Genomic DNA, 18,695 nt, shown 5'->3' with positions numbered 1-18,695 from the left:
AAGTGAAGAGTTTGAAAAAATTAGGACCTATTACCCCCAGAGACCATGGATATATTTTTTAAATGTTTACACTTTTTGGGGGTTGACTGCAATGCAATTCTTATTGAAACCATAAAGGAAATAGATGAGTGTGACAGGTTCACAAGTGTAAAAAGCCATCATTAAAAAACATAAACTGTCATCTATTTAATGAAAATAGTTTTTTAAAGCATGGTCTTGACAGTATAATATTATTATATAAAATCTATTTTTAAAAAGTTTTCTTTAAAAATTAACTTTACCTACAACTTCTGCTAAATCGATGACAGAAGTCCAAAATATACTACTTTGATATATAAACCCAACTTTTTATAATTAGCCTAAAAATTCTTTTAGAACTAAATGATCAAAGAATTCAATATGATCCAACAGGGGACGGGAGAGTAGAGCATTGAGTCACAGAATATAATTAAAATAAAAACTGATGCTGTTAATTTTAGAAATAATTTAATTTTGTTTATATCAAAAGAAGACATTTAAGGAAAAAACATTGCAATACACATTTTTGGACAGTTCTGGTTGCTGGCATTCTACCCCCCTGTATGTAAAAGAATGCTCGTTGGCATTAGGTTCCATCAATTCATTTGTGATTTCTAAATTAATTCTGAAGGAAACCACAACTTACTTGAAGATCCCGCTGAGTGTCTGTGTGCCTGATTTTTTTTTTCTCTCTTCACAGACAAAGCACTTCCACTGGTCATGGAAAAAAGGTCTAAATCCGTGTCTTCTCTGCTTACAAGTCGTGCCTGGGAGCAATGGGAGAGAATGTATACAATCATGAAACAAAATATGGCATTTTCTGAATGTAGCTCACATTACCCCAAATAAACAAACAGGCTCTGTCAAACAACCTTCTTCAAAATGATACCACAATCCTTTATTGCTGCCCAGGCAGAACAAATGCACTATGTCAAAGCATTTTTTGCAAATAAGAGCCGATTTTGAAATTGAGGTTTGCTATTTGAGTCTGTACAACAAAAGAAAACATTTTAGTACAGTAATTTTGATGAAAATCGATCTTAAAGGCAATTGATGAAACTTTACACAGCTTAACATCACTTATTTACCAAGAACATTATTTTATTCTTAATTGAATGTTGGAAATGCCATATAACATTATTTTCTGCAATACTTATATTTTACCACTTATAAGTATTAGTTTTCTCAATAAAATTCTGTGAAATATTTTTCATACCACAATTGTATACCATACTCACAAAAGATCTATACATTCTCATTATAATAATTATTGATGTAAAAATACTGTATATTACCTCTAATTTGGGAGATATTGGTAAATATGTAGAAATTTCAAGATATATTATTTTAAGGACACAAGGATTAGATCATTTATTTTACCTAAAAATACCATCTGATTTTATTATTATCTTGGACTGAACCTAAGAGTTAAAAGAATAACTTCTTGCCTATAAAATATTGTTTTACATAATGTCTAATACCATTAAGTAAGGATTTATCAGGGTTCAGCCCTGAAATGGGGAAAATGAAATAATGGAAAGCAAAGCAGACTTAAAGTAGTTGGGGTTTAACCCAAACCACAGGATGTTTGAAATCCTATGAGAAAGGATTGTCTTTAATTTTTGATGTGAGAAAAATTTAAATAGAGCAAAATAAAGCCATACACTCATTGCTATGTTTAAAAAGCTGTCCCATATGATGAGCTAGAAAAACTCATGAAACCAGATTCTAAAGATGATCCTTTTTCAAATTCAGATGTTTGCCCTTCTTTGCATCCCCCTTCCTATCCTTAAGTGCATGAACTTCTCATTGTTAAGTAAGCAATTTGCTATTACTGAACTCAGGATAAAAACCATTCTGTAATGTCAGTCACCTTTTCACGTATCTAGCTAAGTGATAAATTGCATTGCCAAAAAAAATCTCAGTAGAAAACTGTTGAAAATGAAATAAAGAACAATTGGCTCCCAATTGTGATTAGTATGAAAAGGGCTACACATTTTTTTCTGAGTTTTTTTTCAATGAGTATACAAGAGTAGATGTTTAATGTTCCCATTAGAGTAGCTTCATCAATACTAAGACTTTAAAAGAACCAGCCAAGAATAAGGGGGAAATAACAAAGCAACACCACAATTTTGTGAGACCAGTTATAAAATAAGGAAAAACATGTTAATCACATAGCGGACCTGCCTGGGGCTAAAGAGGATTTAAGTATAAGTGTCAAGATTTTAAAATCAGGTATTTGATTCAATTCAATGACATAATTTCACTATGCCTAAATAGGAAGTAGAAATCCTACCCTCTGCAAATAAGACAATACCTACATGTCAAGAAAATATTTGTGAACACATGCCTTCCAAAAATCTTGTTATCATTTAAGCCATTAATCTCTAAAAGATTGTTTCGTACAAAATAGAAAACAATTAATGTCAGTTACTAATTAGGCCAAATTACAATAGGAATTCAAATTTAGAAGTGAAATTTAACAGGAATATGTGATTTCACAGCGGTGCCACCTAGCTGCTTAAATGTAAACCTAGAAATTTTATAAAGTGTCTAGTTACAGGCCCATTAGTGCATATGACATAGACACATATGCATTAATATTCAGACTCTATTTTTGAAAACATTGGTTTTCAAAATTAACATTATTCCTCCTCTTACTGTTAACGAATAGAGACATCATAAGGAAAATACATGTGTTCTATATCATGTGAAACGAATATACTTAAAAACTGAATATAACTGACCACAATTTTTATCACTAATTTTACAAAAAATATGTTCAATTCTAAAACACTGTAATATTAAACCTTTTGTATGGTTATAACACAAACAATTTCAAGTTAATGTCAGGTAAGAATTTTCTTATGTGCAATTCAATAGCAGATATTTATTAAATAGTAATTTTGCAAAATTGCTTTAGGTGTTTGTTTCTTTAATAGGTCACATCTGTAGCCCCTATCTACAAGGTTTGTAATACTTTTTCTCCATCTTTTCACAATGAAGTGAGGGGTATGAATTTTGGAACTTGACTTCTAAACATCTAGATCCTGATTCACATCCAACCCAAATGACTTAATTAAAAATAGAGAATCTCTCTCATTTAATAAAGAACAAGGAGTTTCTCTTTTTTTTTCTTTTCACAAACACGTTTTTATTAAATATTTATTTGTAAACTTTTATATTTTTAGAAGTTAAAGCATACTAAATGGCACACATAAAAATGAATATTTACTTATTATTTAAATAGTTTTTAAAAAGAGAAATGTTATAAAAGTGAAGTCCACTCATGAGCTATCTTATAGGTATTTCTACGTATAGGTTTTCAAAGAATTTTAAAGTACTTCTAGACACATGAGTGATTTGAAACCATTTTTTATTTTTGGTTGCAGAAAGCTGAGTTACGGATAGCTCTACATTTAAATACATTATCATCATTGCACAAACCCCTTTTCTTATATAATAAGGCAGAAGCCTTGTTATATAACGTATATGGGCATGAAAGGCACTTTAAATGTTTTATAGAGCTATAATTTATATAAAGTGAAATGCACAGAACTTAAACATAAAGTTCAACCATTTAATTATTTTTTTAAATTTCGAAATAATTTAAAACTCCCATAGAAACTGCAAATTTGGTACTGAAAATTCTCTGTATACCCTCTACCCAATTTGTCCCAATGATATCTTATATATATCCAAAGTGAGATTAATAAAACTAGGAAATTGACATTGATGCAATACCATTACTAAAGCACAGACCTTATTAAGACTTCACCAATTTTCACATGTACAATTTTTTGCATACTTCTATGACATTTTATCACATGCATAAATTCGTATAACTACCATCACAATCAGGATACAGAACTGTTCCATCTTCTCAAAGAAACTCCCTTGCTCTCGTTTTAAAGACATACTCTTTCCACCACAAATTAACCACCGGCAACCACTAATATGTACTCCATTACTATAATTATATGATTTTGAGTATATTATGTAAATGAAATCATGCAGTATATAATCTTTTGAGATTGTCTTCTTTTCACTCAGCATAATGCTCTTGAGATCCATCAAAGTCTTTGTATGTATCAAAAGTTTGTTTATTGCTTTTTATTAATTTTTTGTATGTGTGTGTATATATACATATATTTTATCCTTTCACTTACTGAATGAGATTTTAGTTGTTTATAATTTTTGGCCATTACAAATAAAAACACTATTAATATTTATGCATAGGTTTTTGATTAAACTTAAATTAATTTCTTTATGGAAAGTGCTCAGAGTAGAATTGTTGAATTGTATGTTAATTGGTATTTAATGTTATCAGAAACTGACTACTTTTTTTCCAGTGGTTGTACCACTCTCAGCAGCAATGTATGAAAGATTCAGTTGATCCACATATTCGTCTTCACTTGATATTGTAATTATTTTATTTTATTTATTTCCAGAATGGCTGTACCAGCTTCTACTCTCACCAGCCATACATAAGTGTTTCTACATTGTTGACAGCACTTACATTAACCCATTTGTCTAATTTTTGCCATTCTGATGAGTAGAGTTATGTAACTTCTTACTTTTAATTTTTATTCTTCTGGTCATGTAACGGAGAATCTCTTTATATACATTTATGCAATTCAACATCATCCTTGCAAACTGTCTATGTATATTCTTTTTCTATTGTATTTATATTTCTTTTTTGTTGGGTTACCTGACTTTATATTGTTCATTTGCAGAAGTTTTTATATTTAGATATTAATCTACTGCTAGTTTCGGACACTGAAAATAGTTTGTCCATGTCTATAATTTGTTAACTTTTTCTATAAAATTCTTCATAGAAAAGAATATTTAATTTAACACAATCAATTTTTGCCATATAATTTGAACTATTTGTATCTTCTTAAAGAAGACTTTTTTCACTGCTAAGTTGCAAAGCTATTCTTTTTTATTTGATCAGTTTTATAGTTTTACCCTTCACATTTGAGTCTTCAAACCTTCTGAATCCCATTTGACTACTCTTAAGAGTGTAAATGGTCTATATATAGGCCTGATATTTTTTAACGCTAGTTTACTGAATGCTGTTTACCAAATGATCTGACCTTTCCTACCTTTATTACACATTACATTACAATATAGACATAGGTCTATTCTTGAACTTACTATTCACATCCATTGGTCTATTTACCCATGCCTGTGGCAACACCATAAAGTTTACTTTAGCTTTGTACTGTCTTTATATTTTGTGACACCAGCTGCTCCACTTTTTCAAAGCTACTTATATAATCTTGGGTTTTTATTCATCAACACACATATTACAATGAGATTTCTCAAGTTCCTAAAAAAAAAACCAGCTGTTCAGAATTGTTTTTAATTTATATATTTACACTGTACACACTTAGTTGTTGCATTCATGAATGGTGAACATACTGAGTATAGTGATTGTTATGATATCCACTCAGATCACTTTTAACAACTGGATCAGATTCCTCTTTCTGCTGAGAAAATTGAAACCTGGTAGCTCTCAGCTAACTCCCTCTCTAGAAATTGTCCTTTGCTGAAAAGAGCTTCTTTGCCCAAGTCACACCCTCTCCTGAGCCAATGAAGGAGCGTAAAATACTGGTCCTCTTGCCTCAACCTGGAACAACTCATAAGGGCCTTACCGCCACTACATCTCATAACCTCTGCTGCAAATCTATTGCAGTTCACTTTAGCTGTCTGCACTATCCTGCTTCTTGGTTTTTTTTACACCTACAGCACCTGGTCTTCCTAGGTTGTCTCCCATCCAAGTACTAACCAGGCCCGACCCTGCTTAGCTTCCGAGATCAGATGGGATCCAGCGTGTTCTCTATCCTGCTTTTTTAATCTCTCAAAGGAGTTGTTCCTGAAAGCCTCCAGCAATATTCTATACTTAAATATAAAAATTTCAGAGTATATTCCTGGGGAACCTGAATTATCACTGTCTCTGTAGGAAAATCCTGAAGTATTGGAGGATAAGTTTAATCAGCGATATGATAGTCTAGATCAATAACACACCTAATATATATTTGAAAATAAGTAACATGGCATTTTATTTTCATTTTTCTCATTCCTATCAGTTACATAATATGCTTTGATCTTATTTGGAAGACAAATATGTTATCAAAACTCAGAGTTTAAATGTTCGATCATATTTTATTCTGTCCCCACCCTTAAAAGCTAGTGAAGTAGATAATATTTATATATATCCCTAATGTTAAAAAATAATTCCATTGTCTTTTGGTATGGAGTTTCCGATCTGATGTCAGCTGTCAATCTAATAATTGTTCATTTGTAGATAAATCCTTCAATTCACTAATTCTCTTTTATGGTATCCATTCCAGAGTTTATAATAGATACTCTATATATATATATACATATATATATATAAAATATATATTATTTCCAGAGTTTATAATAGACTCCCGTGCATATCAATCTGTCTTCTAATTAAAATTTAATTATTTTTGTTTTATAATTTTTGTCCTTTTATTATGGATATTATTTTATGTCTTTGAGAATAGTATAGTAGAGGCAGTTGCATCTTTAAAAAAATTATTTTTCTCTTTGTTGTGGTCCTTCTCAGTCAGGCAATTATCTGTGTCCAGTTCCCAAACACAAGTCAGGTGCTTTTATTCCCTAACACTCTGCAAGATTTCTACTCTGAGCCTTCAGTTAGCCCAGTATCCTTTTGGCATAAGTCCTTGCTTAATCCCTTCTCCTGTCTCCCTCTCCCTTCTTCACACACACACACACACACACACAATCTGTGGGTTTATGTTCTACCATTTACTGTGTTTTTGTGTTCAGTTGTGCATCTTCAATATGAAAAAAAGCATTTATCATTGTTATGTATTTGTCATATATTTACATGTTGTATAATACAGTGGTATATGGAAGAAGGTGATTAATGTCAGAGTATTAGTCTCAAAGAACTATTTTGGTAAATAATCTACCCAATCTGTTTTCATTCATTTTTAGGAGTACAATAATATTTTTCTCCTTCATCCTGGCATTCTTTGGCACTTTTATATTCCCCATTCTTGCTCCAAAAAAGTGGCCATTCAACATGTGGGAAAGTGTTAGTCAGTAATATGTATACTGTTAATAGAATGAAGTACCAATTTTCCTGTAGTAATCCCCATGCCAGCCTGCCAGAGAAGTATCTATTAAAATGAAAGGAAATATTTGCAGAGCGTTTATTTCAAATCTACATTCTCTAAATATTTTCATAAACATTAATTTTAGTTATTGCTCTAATTTTGCTCCTCTTTCAGGAAAACTCTTTAAATGAGCTGTTCATGAGAATGATGAATGTAACTATTCTGGATAACATTAAAAAGAACATTACCTTTTTATACTAAATGCTGTATGGCAAGCTAAATTATAATCAGTTTTCTTGGTGAATATAGAATCTTACCAAGGAGTGTTAGTTGGTTGATATAAATGGAGAGTGTCATAAAGTTAGAATCACCTGATGCATCCATTTTTACCTGCCAACAAGGCCACACACCTCCGTCATTGGTCAAGGTACCCTCTTCTCTGAAAATTTCTGGAAACACACTGAAATTTTCTCGTTTTGTGGGCTTCATTTCTCTAGACTCCATAGTGGCTACTCTCTTGTTAACATAGTCTTCCTTCTAATAGCCTATAGTACAATCAAATTTAGCAATGCACATACAGTTATACTGTCTAGAGCCTACGATCTAGTCACCATGTTAAGAACTTGATTTTTCCTAAAACTCTGATAATTTACACTTTATTATTTAGAGTGGTTGAGTTCACAATTACTTGTTAATTTTTATCTAGTTTAGTTTTCTGAGTTGTGAGGGTACTTTGCTGTTTCACTCAAGTATTCTAAAAAGTAATTTCATCAAGCAATTTCCTGTCTAGAATAATATTATTTTGAATACTATAGAAAGATAATATTTAAAAATCTTCCATGTGGAAATAATATTTTATAGTTATATTACGAGTGGAGAAAACATGTTATTACTTAATACATAATATTTGATATTATCCCAAATAATTACAGTTGTGATATTTTCATAATTTACACTAATTTATGGACATATTTTAAAGTGCCATTTATTGAATACTGGTATCTACAATGGTTTCTGTAACTTTAAATACATTTCTTACCACAAGCTGAACTCTTCCACCATTACGTACATCTGGATCTAACTCAGGCAAGAAATGGTTGCTGCGTAGTGACAAAAACAGAAATCATATTATTACATAAATTTAGAGGAAGAATATGAAAAAAATGCTAAGTAAAAAGTTTGTGAGAAATCAATAGTTTATAAAATGGGACTAATAGTTTTATTAAATTAGGTTACATGCAAATACATATAAAAATTTACATCTTTCCATTGTCATTTAAAAATTATTTTTAACATAAAATTTAAATTTCTATATAACACTTTAATGCTACCCTTTTTTGCCAAACATAAACACATACAATAAGCAAAAAATTTGAAAGTACCAATAATAGTAGCTAATAAATTATAAAAAAATAAATGTTTTATTTACATTTGCTTATGTATATTTTACTTATTTTATGAGAAAGGCAAAGCTTTCTATTTTTAAAGTAGCTTGAGTGTGTTTAATACATTATACTAATGCTCATAATTAACTTCTGTTTAAAACTAGAACATTAACATTTGACTTTTCAAGAACTTCCATTCTTGAAAACAATATTTCTTAAAATTTTACTACCTAGTCCTTTATATTTTTTCAAAAGAGAAAATCCATAAACAATTGCCTATTGCATCATATATTTAAATATAAATTATTTAAGAGTAAGGGATATCATTAAATGTGTAAGCATATCTAAAGTATATCCTAAAACATTTTGCTTTTATTTTTCACATTATCTATACTAATGTTTTAAAATTCCTAAACCAGACCTCTTATACCTGGTTAATATAGGTAGTAAGCTATGGGTTATATTATATTTGTTTATGGTTCTAAGGATTTCATTTTATGAATTACACTAAATTGATTAATACTAACATAAAACATTAATTAGAATATTCAGTAAAATAAAAATTCTCAAATGTCGATAGCTTTATTTCTACTTTCTCTGCTTACAACGAAATAGAACATAACCAACCCAGATTACAAAATACTTTAATTTTACTTTCAATCTTCACTTTCTTTTCCATATTAAAAAATTACATCTATAAAATTGACCACATATGAAGGTTTAAATTTATATATATTATAAAAAAGCTTTCTTTTTATACACTTTAACTTGCTGTTAAATTTAAATCCTCATAATTATAGGATTTTGTTTGTTCGTTACTCATTTAACTAGTTATTATCCACAATGCCTGGAAAAATTTCCAAAGTGTCATCTACTTTTAGATTCAATAATGGTTTATATATTTAATAAATGCTTAAAATACCACATTTTTTACTGTTTTGTGAACATATGTAGCTAAAAGGAAAGTTTTAAAATTTATGTTGAAAATATTATCTCTGGGCTTTTCCTTCTTTATAACTTTGGTTCAGTAGTAATGCATATATATGTTTTATATTACATTATCAGCTGAATTTTGTTCCCTCAAAATTCATATATTGAAAACCTAACCCTCAGAATTAATACCTCAGAATATGACTGTATTTGGAGATAGGGTCTTAAAAAAGATAAAGTAAAATGAGGTCTCATGGGTGGGCCCTAATTCAATAAGACCCATATCCTTACAAGAAGAGATTAGAACACAGACACACAGATGGAGGGATGATCTTATGAGGATTTACTGAGAAGGTGGCCATCTGCAAGCTAAGGAGAGAGACTTCAAAAGAAGCCAACCTTGCTGACTCTTTGATCTGGGACTTGTAAACTCCAGAACTGTGAGAAAATAAATCTCTGCTGTTTAAACCACCCAATCTGTGATATTTTGTTATGGCAGATCTAGCAAACTAATACATACATTAATGTAACTAAAATTACTTGACTTCGTTTGTTGCTAAATGAAACATCTAATATGTTCAAACTTGTGAGTTCGCCTCTATATTGAGATAGATAAAATATTATCATCTCATTATAAAAAAGAGGAAACTGAGCACTGAGATATTATTAAATTAGTTACATGACAGGTAAAGTGGCAGCATTAGAGTTGAATTATAATTTTAACTGCCAAATATAAAGGACAACAAAAATAACACAAAATAAAATACAATCTCCAATACATTTGATATTTACAAACAGTTAATGAATATCATGTGTTTTATTTTTAAAGTAGAATTATTTGTGTAGTTCATCTGTTGTTTTTAAGCATTTCAGAAAGAGTTCTCAAACATTTTAGAGTAAAAATATAAAGAATGATTAAATTTATTCTATATGAGAGGCCTTTTTATGACTTGGCATTGTGGTTATAAAGTCATATTTATTTTAGCACAATTAATCTAGGTTTCACTTTTCAAGATATGTTTATAATACAAAAATCTAATTTAAAAAAATGACCTCACCATTTCATATTTCTGGAACTTGTTGTTTCATGAACTCCAATCTGTGTGTGAAGCCATTGGTATGTATATTCTTTACTCCTTTCTAATTTTTCATGTGCCATGGTGTCTTTGTAGGTAAATTCTTTTTCTTTACCTGGGAAAAAATGTGAAAATTTTATTTGGTATTTAAGGAGATCAAATTTTTTCAATGCAGTTCAGCCTAGGTTAACAATTTTATCACAAGAAAGAAAAAAAGTGACTAAGTCATGGGAGATAAATCTGTAAAAAATGTCAGTAATTTACAGATCATTTTTCCTGCTTGAGTCAAACCCATCTATTTTGAAAATCAAAGGAAATGTTTTAATACAACCAATATTTTATGAGTTTTCTTATTTTTATAATTATAAAATTAAAAGAATTATTTTTGATAGACGGTTGAAATGTAGTGCAAAAAGAATATCTCTCCAATATAGTATCTTTTTAGACTTATTTTAAAGGGTGGTTGTTCTTATACTAACTTTATTTATTTATTTTTTTAAATTAAATTTTATAAATGTAGAATTTATAAATTATATTGAGGGTATTTTAATTTTAATTTTATATAAAACTAAGCTTGGTTTGTGTAAGATAATATACTTTTTAAAGCTAGGAATACATTTATATTAGGATTAAGAAACCTGTGCTTATGCCATAACAGCTATTTCAAAGATAGAAGGGAGGAAGTATAACATGCTTTCCATAAAGATGTTTATGGAAAATACGAAAGAAAAGAAATAAAAGAATACAAGGTAACAAATAGAAAAGAAATAGCAAAAATAAATAAAAAGAAAAATCCAATTCTTACATTCAAATGTAAAATTTGTTCTATATATGTGTATATTTGTATTTTTTTTTAATCTGCAGGCATTACAGCTACATCGATGTTGTGCATTTCAGAATTACATCGAAGATCTGTTGTTTTAGAGTATTTCTCAATGAAATTGATCTTATAGGCTGTTCTTATTTTGGTGCCATCATCATGTTTAAGGACTTAATAACTTTGTAGGTTTGATTGACAGTGCATCAGGGAAAGGTACCTCTTGAAAACTAACTCATGGTAATCAAACTCACAAGAATGCTATAATTTAAAACCTGATACTTAAAATGTCAGTTTATTAAATTGAACTATTCTTTTACCATAGATCTTATATTTGCAAATTGATTGGAAAACAAATGAAGCATGGTACAAAGCCTATTTTGAATACTTGATGCACGTGCACACATACACATGCATACATAAGCTTATCATTTGTCATTCTATCTTGAGGATGATATATCTATCATGTCTTTTTTTTTTCTTAAAAGTTGCTCTTAATAATTAGTAAAATGACTCTAGTTTTCAATCAAAGAAGATATTAGAGCCAGTTCCCAGAAAAACTAAAAATCAGAATGTTTATTTCTCTAAATTCTATGTTATTTATTAAAGTTAACTTTCTGTTACTTCTCATGGTACTTAATGTTTCTAAAACAGTCATACCCCTTTCCATCCTGAGCTTAAGCAAACCCACCCATAGTTGTTATATTGGAGGAACAATTACTTCACATGCAAGGGCTGACCACTGAATCCATGAGCAGACACCATCTGGATAAACGGCCTCATACAAAACTGTAAAAGACACTCAAATAGGAAAAAGATTTGACATTGCCATATCCATCCACTATACAGAGTTTAGTCTCTTCTCCAGCAAAGTCCCAGCCTTTTATCTGCCTTTCTTGGTTGACCAGTCCAGATGTTGGACTCATGAATGAAGTGAGAGAAAACAGGATTCAGTGACCCTGATAATCAACTGAACCCAGAGCTGGAAACTTACCTACTCTTAACATGTAGAAAATCTTTTTGTAACAAGTGTACTTTTAGCTAAAAATAAAAAGTATCTCTGTATCTTTCTGTTTTTTTAAATAGTAATGCTTGAGTTAGTCACACTTTGAAGTACTCATTTTGCAAAGTTTTCCTCAACTCTACAATAAAAATCCATAAATCTTAAGAGGTTTTACATCAGAACTCAGCCACAGTTCTAGACAACAATCCCTGAGTAAAGATGAGAGAATTCACTGTAAGGGTCCAATTCATATTAACCATTTTAAACCTTAGGTATAGATTGGCATATTGGTATGAGCTCATGTAAGAAACAACAAATGTAGTGACGAAATTGGCTGGGTGTACACGAATATACTGCAATTCAAATGCTGGAGAAGGTGATTCTGTTTTGGCTAAACCATTTCAGGATCACGCCTGTCACCAAGAAGGAAAAAGTAAGATTTACTCTTTTAAGTTTGCAGAAGTCTTGCTTTTAGCATCTTGAGGAGGAAGAAAAATGGTGACCTGGATTACTTAACAAATCCTTATCAGTATCTAGGCAAGCTGTCCAATAAATCCTGCCTTTCAGTTTAGAAGAACCATCATTCTGCCTTCAGAAAGTAAAACACTTTACCTACTGTGCTTTCTACTTCTCTAGGTCTTGCTTCCTTAATTTCTTGTATCATCAACCTAAGAAAAAGGTTTTCCTTTGATTCTTGCTGTCTCCTAATTACTGCTGTCTATATAGTCTTCTTTACTTCAAAACACAAATTTGTGTGATTTTATTTAAACGAATTGTTAAACTTTTTATTATAAAAATAAGTCTCATTATTGACAATTTAGAAAATACAGAAAAGTAAAAAGTTAAAAAAAATACACAAAAATCCCATTATCTAAGGACAACCATTGGATAATATTTTAAAGGCATTTCTTTGTAGTTATTTTTTCATAGAATTATTTTACTTTGCTTTTTTTTTACATAAAATTGTATGCATTTTACACATCCTACTTTTCAGTTAGTACTATAACAAATGAATTTCAGGTAACGTGAATCTTATCCTAAACATAAATTTAATGGTTATACATGATGATGTACCAACTTGTTAATGACAGGTTTTTAATTATCTCATTTAATTATCTTTTCAGGTGAAATTCAAGATAACATATCTAAAAATTGAAATATTTTGAGGAACTCAATATAATCTATATTGTCAAATAGTTTTAAAAGCTTTCATCAATTTACCACATACTATATATGGTTACTCGTTTCACTGAGGCCCTACATCAACATTGAAATATTACATACTTTAAAGCTGTTGATAATTTTACAAAAATATTGTATAATATGGTCTTCACTTATGTGTCTTTATGGCTAGTGAGATTTAACATTATTTCACATGATCATTTATTATAGGTCTTATAATGTAAAATATCTTTTTCTCTCCAATTATCTGCTGAATCATAGTATTTCCTTTTTTATTTTCAAATGACCATTCATAATCCTTTATCTGTTTTCACTGGTGCACATATTTTCTCCTGCTAATTGTTTGATTTTAGTGTCTACCAGGCAAAAAAATGTATCTATTTGCTAAATATATTCTAAACTACAAGCCCTTCCCGCCTCCCCACAGTTTATAGATTTGTGCCTCCCAATTCAATAAACTCATATAAAATGAGATATAAGATTTCAGGAAAAAATTCTATACTCTTGTAATATGTTATCTTTCACACTAAAATATATTGGCTAACAGTTATTTTTTTTTTTGAAGAGGTCAACTCTCTGTCTCTGTTTATTTTCTATTCTCTCCTTAATTTATTGCAATCTGATTTTGTGAAATCGAAATTGTCCTTACCAAGGAGTCTTTAAACTGTTCTCTCTAACAAACATATTTATTCCTTATCTTCATTGACCTCTCTACTGAATTCAACTACATAGGCCATTTCCTTGTCTTAAAATTCTCTTCTCTTCAAGACTTTGCAACACCATTTTTTAAATGCTCCTTTTCAGGGTCCTTTAAAGATTCCTTTAAATGCTGCTGCTCCTTATTCTACAAGTATCTAGGAGCCCATCCCCTCTACTCTATATCGGGCACTGTGCTGGCTTCTAACGATAGTCAGCTAGATAGACACTGTATATGACTTTATGGGGCTGGCAGCCTAGAGGACTAGGTATCATCAACCTCTATCTTATTTAATGTTCTTATATCCAGCTGAACTTCAGAGTCACAACTTGTTTAATATTATCATCCCACTAAGTCTGTTTTTCCTCCTGAATTCCCAAGCCATCCAGATGAGATATTCTGGAGTCAACCTTGACTGTTCATTTCTTAAGTACCAACATCTAATCAGAAAATAGGTCTAATTAACCTGAAGGGTATCTCACTAATATCTGGGTCCTTTCCATCTCACCGCACCCATTTCTTTAGGCTTACTTTTGAAACAGTAGTGAGCAGATGCATGTAGTGACATATGTGCAAAGGTACCTGTCTTATCTATCATAATAGAAGAGGCACCACTCCTCCTAAGCCCAATGTCCTCAATGTGCTCTGGATCCCAAGCATCCCATATAATTTAGGCTCTCTTGCCATCAGTATTTTTTCTTCTGTATTTCCAGTATCCGTCAAAATGGCTTTATACCTTTCCCTCTGGCTACTCTTCTCTTTTCTTCTCAAATCAGATAAAGTTTTTGAAATAGTAGACAAAGCCAAGTCTCTGTTGACTTATGAACATTTGTGCTTCAGCCCACTGCGATATGGCTACCTCCTTACAGCATTTCACTGGAATTGTTCACAAGATAACTAACATGATTAAATCTTTGGTACTCTTTGAAGTTCTTATCCTACAGACTCCTCTGTAATATTATATACCGTTGTCCACTCCTTCCTTCTTAAAAGGCTTATTTCCTTTGCATTTTGTTTCATTACAGTATCCATGTTTTCCTCTGACCTTTTCTAAACCTTAGTCTTCTTCAAGGGCTCCTCTACTCCTGCTATCCCTTGCAATTTCAGGATTCTTCTCTGGGGATCTATCCTAGCCCCATCTTATTCTTAGGCTATTCTCTTCCTGTATGAGAATATTTATTCAAGTTTTTAAGTCACTTTCCTTATCTTCTTATGCAATATATCCATCCATAGACTCTCCATGTAGGTCTCCCACAGATAATTTAAACTGAGTACATAAAAAGGCTGAACTCATGTATTACCCCATCTTTTCCAAGTTCCTATCATGCTACCACCACAAGTGGTGTACAACTCAAAAACTAGAGTGCTATATTGAACTAGCATTCTTCTTTATCTTCTAACTGCATGCATATTTACCTTCCAAATTCTTCCAATCTGTCAAATCTCCTATATTCTCATTGTCACTATTTTAATTTAGGCCATCATCATTTCTTATAAATTACTCTCAACAGCCTCTCACTGGTCTTTTTGTTTTTGGTCTTGATCCTATGTGTATTGCAAATGGTCTTGCTAAACTACAAATCCAATTATGCTACTTTATAAGTTAAACGTCATTATCCAGTGCCTTTGGATAATGTCCAAAAATTTTTGCATAACACACAAGCTTTGCCTTCAGACACATCTGTTAGGTTCCTGCCTGAATTACACAGATACATTATAATTACTCAAAATGACCTGTCGCCTATAAATCTTATACTTAGAATTATCTACTTTACCAGTGATGTTCTTGCTTCAGGTTTTCAGTTCTTAGTTTATAAATTACACTCTTTGGGGTAAGCCCCTGAGCTTCCAACACTGCATTCCTTATTCAAATTAGGTAAGAGATCCTCCAAAGGATCCTATAGAGACCCCATTCATGTATCTGTTTTGCTTATTAGAATGTAAGTTATTTAAGTAGTGCATAGTAGGATGGTACTCAACACATATTGGTGAAAGAAAATATTTGTCATAGTCGATTAATGCTCTCTCAGTGTCCTGAGAAATGTAGAGATGGAACTGACATTTTTAGCATGTAGACAAACCTGTGCATTAGGAAGTATAACACATATCTAAACATGATTAACTTAATTATTACAATAGAAACATCAGTTCTGAAAGTCTGAAGTAGATTGGAATAAAAATTGACAACTAAAGGTATCAAATAAAAAAACAAACAAAAAACTACTCTGTCATATAAGGCTACTTTATAAAATGTTCACAATGTATGTAATCCTAGAGAAAAGCAGTTCAGCTTTAAGAGGTTCACTAAAAGAAATAAAATCTTTAAAAAAGTTAATGGAAATATTATTCTTCTCTTCCTGAAAAGCAAAATAAGTGTTTAGTAAACCCATATGCTTCAAATAAACCAGTTTTCTAAGTTTTCGATGTAGTATAATATCCTCTACAGAGGAAGATTAAGATTCAATTGTCATTTGGGGCACATAAAAAGAAGCTAATTATTTATGTTTTTTATACATAGGGAAATTTTCCCATGACTATTTTATTTTCCCTTAATGGCTTTTCTCAGTAATATAATAATAAAATACTCTTACTTTTATGGATGGAGATGAGTTCATTTCTTTACCAAAAGCTTTTGGAGGGCATGGTTGCATACTGGGCAAAATGCTTCATGTGATGAAAATATTTTTGGTAACTTTGATAAATGGCTGATTCTATGTATCTCGTGCTGGAAATACTAAAGATATTATTTACACTATAAAGTTTAAGTGATCTATATGTGTTTATTAAAAGAAGTTATTGCATCATACCTCACAAACAAAGCACAAAAAATTGGAGTTTGGCATAAATGTTACACTAACAGAATTTTAAATTCATTAACATCTGTATAAATACTTGTTGATAGGCTGTTTATGGCTTCTTCCTTAACCAGTCCAATCTGTTGTTGGAATGTTGACAGCACTGGCATGAAACCAATAAGTCTTTAAGAGCCACTTGTGTGTGACAAGCAACATCCCCATTCTTTTAAAATATATTTAAATATATATGCAATTGATCACTAAGGAAAAATGACCTCATGGATAAAAAGGAGGATTGTTAGTACAAAAGTTTAAAAACAGAAATTTTGGGAAAAGAGCCAAAGCTATATGTAAGAGTAAAAGGCTAACTGAAGCACTAGTCACTCTTTTACATATTTCACTATATTTTATGGCAAAGAGGGTAAAAAAAAAGTACTAGAATGAAAAATACTTGCTTAGTGTCTGACATTTGACTTAATTTTCAAAATTCATCTGTTTTGGGGGGTTGGGTAGTACATCGAATATATGGATGTACTTTATGAAAGCAGAGAAAAACAAAAGTGAATTTTAAATTCTATCTTTTAAAATATATGAATTTTGCAGACACAATTTTCAATATCATGGTATTGCTATATTTTTGTGAATCTATGGAATAATAGAAACATCCTTTTACAAAGTGAAAGTGGATGTGCTTATAATCCAATTATAATGTGTTCTGTATTCAACTTACATACAATTCTATCTAAAAGCACGTTTTGCCATTTGTATTGTTCAGTGGATCTGTATCTCTTTATTATATCTTTATAGTGGAGTATCAAATACTACATTAAAGTGGTTCTTTGGTTTCTTCTCTGAGAGGTACATAACTCAAGAAAATCACAGGTTGGTAAAGTCATATAGATATTAATGTATAATGTGTCTTCATGTTTGCTATTAAGCAGGGCTAGGACTAGGGTAAGTCAAGTTGGATAAATGAGATACTTGCCTTAGACACAAAATTTAAGGTGGTGACAAAAAACTCTATAATCAAGATTAATATTTTAATGTAATATTTAAAAATCAAAATTAATGCAAATATCTATGATAAACAAAATGTCAAAGTTTTAAATGATTGGGACTGTAATAGTGCTATGCCAAGCTACATTGGAGCCTGAGGTGAAAGAGAAAAATCTTTGTCATGGTATTGGCAGATTTACCCATTTCTAAGTAACACTAATATGTGTCAATAGGATATTTTTTAAAATTAAATTTATTAGGGTGATTAACATTGGTTAATAAAATCATATAGGTTTCAAGTATATAATTCAATAAAATGCCACATGTGTATTGCATTGTGTGTTCACCAAAGTTAAATTTCTTTCTGTCCCCATATATTTGACTCCCTGTATCCTTATCTACCCCTTCTTCCTTCTGGTAACCACTAAACTGTTGTCCATATCCATGAGTCTCTGTTTGTCTCGTTCATTTGTTGCTTTCAGTTTTATATTCCACATATAAGTGAAATCATATGGTTCTCAACTTTCTCTGTCTTATTTCTCTTAGTGTGATAATCTCAAAATCCATCCATGTTGTCACAAATGGCAGTATTTCACCTCTTCTTATGGTTGAGTAATATTCCATTGTATATATGTACCACATCTTCTTTAGCCAATCATTTATAGAGGATAACTTCAG

General features: G+C 30.8%; 1 protein-coding gene across 1 annotated transcript in view; it reads right to left on the bottom strand.

The window, feature by feature from the left end:
* Window positions 1-632: 632 nt before the first annotated feature.
* The window catches only part of LRRIQ1 (leucine rich repeats and IQ motif containing 1), a 179,506-nt gene continuing 161,443 nt past the window's right edge, over window positions 633-18,695 (bottom strand). Inside the window, exons 24-26 of the mRNA XM_025041086.1 lie at window positions 10,510-10,642; window positions 8,176-8,236; window positions 633-785 (exon numbers count right to left, since the gene is read on the bottom strand). Coding sequence (XP_024896854.1) covers window positions 633-785; window positions 8,176-8,236; window positions 10,510-10,642 — 347 coding nt within the window. The remainder of the gene's footprint in view (window positions 786-8,175; window positions 8,237-10,509; window positions 10,643-18,695) is intronic.

Source organism: Pteropus alecto, unplaced genomic scaffold (assembly GCF_000325575.1).
Source record: "Pteropus alecto unplaced genomic scaffold, ASM32557v1 scaffold76, whole genome shotgun sequence".
Taxonomy (NCBI): domain Eukaryota; kingdom Metazoa; phylum Chordata; class Mammalia; order Chiroptera; family Pteropodidae; genus Pteropus; species Pteropus alecto.
Note: the sequence above shows the minus strand (reverse complement) of the source record. Positions and strands in the feature narration are given on the sequence as shown.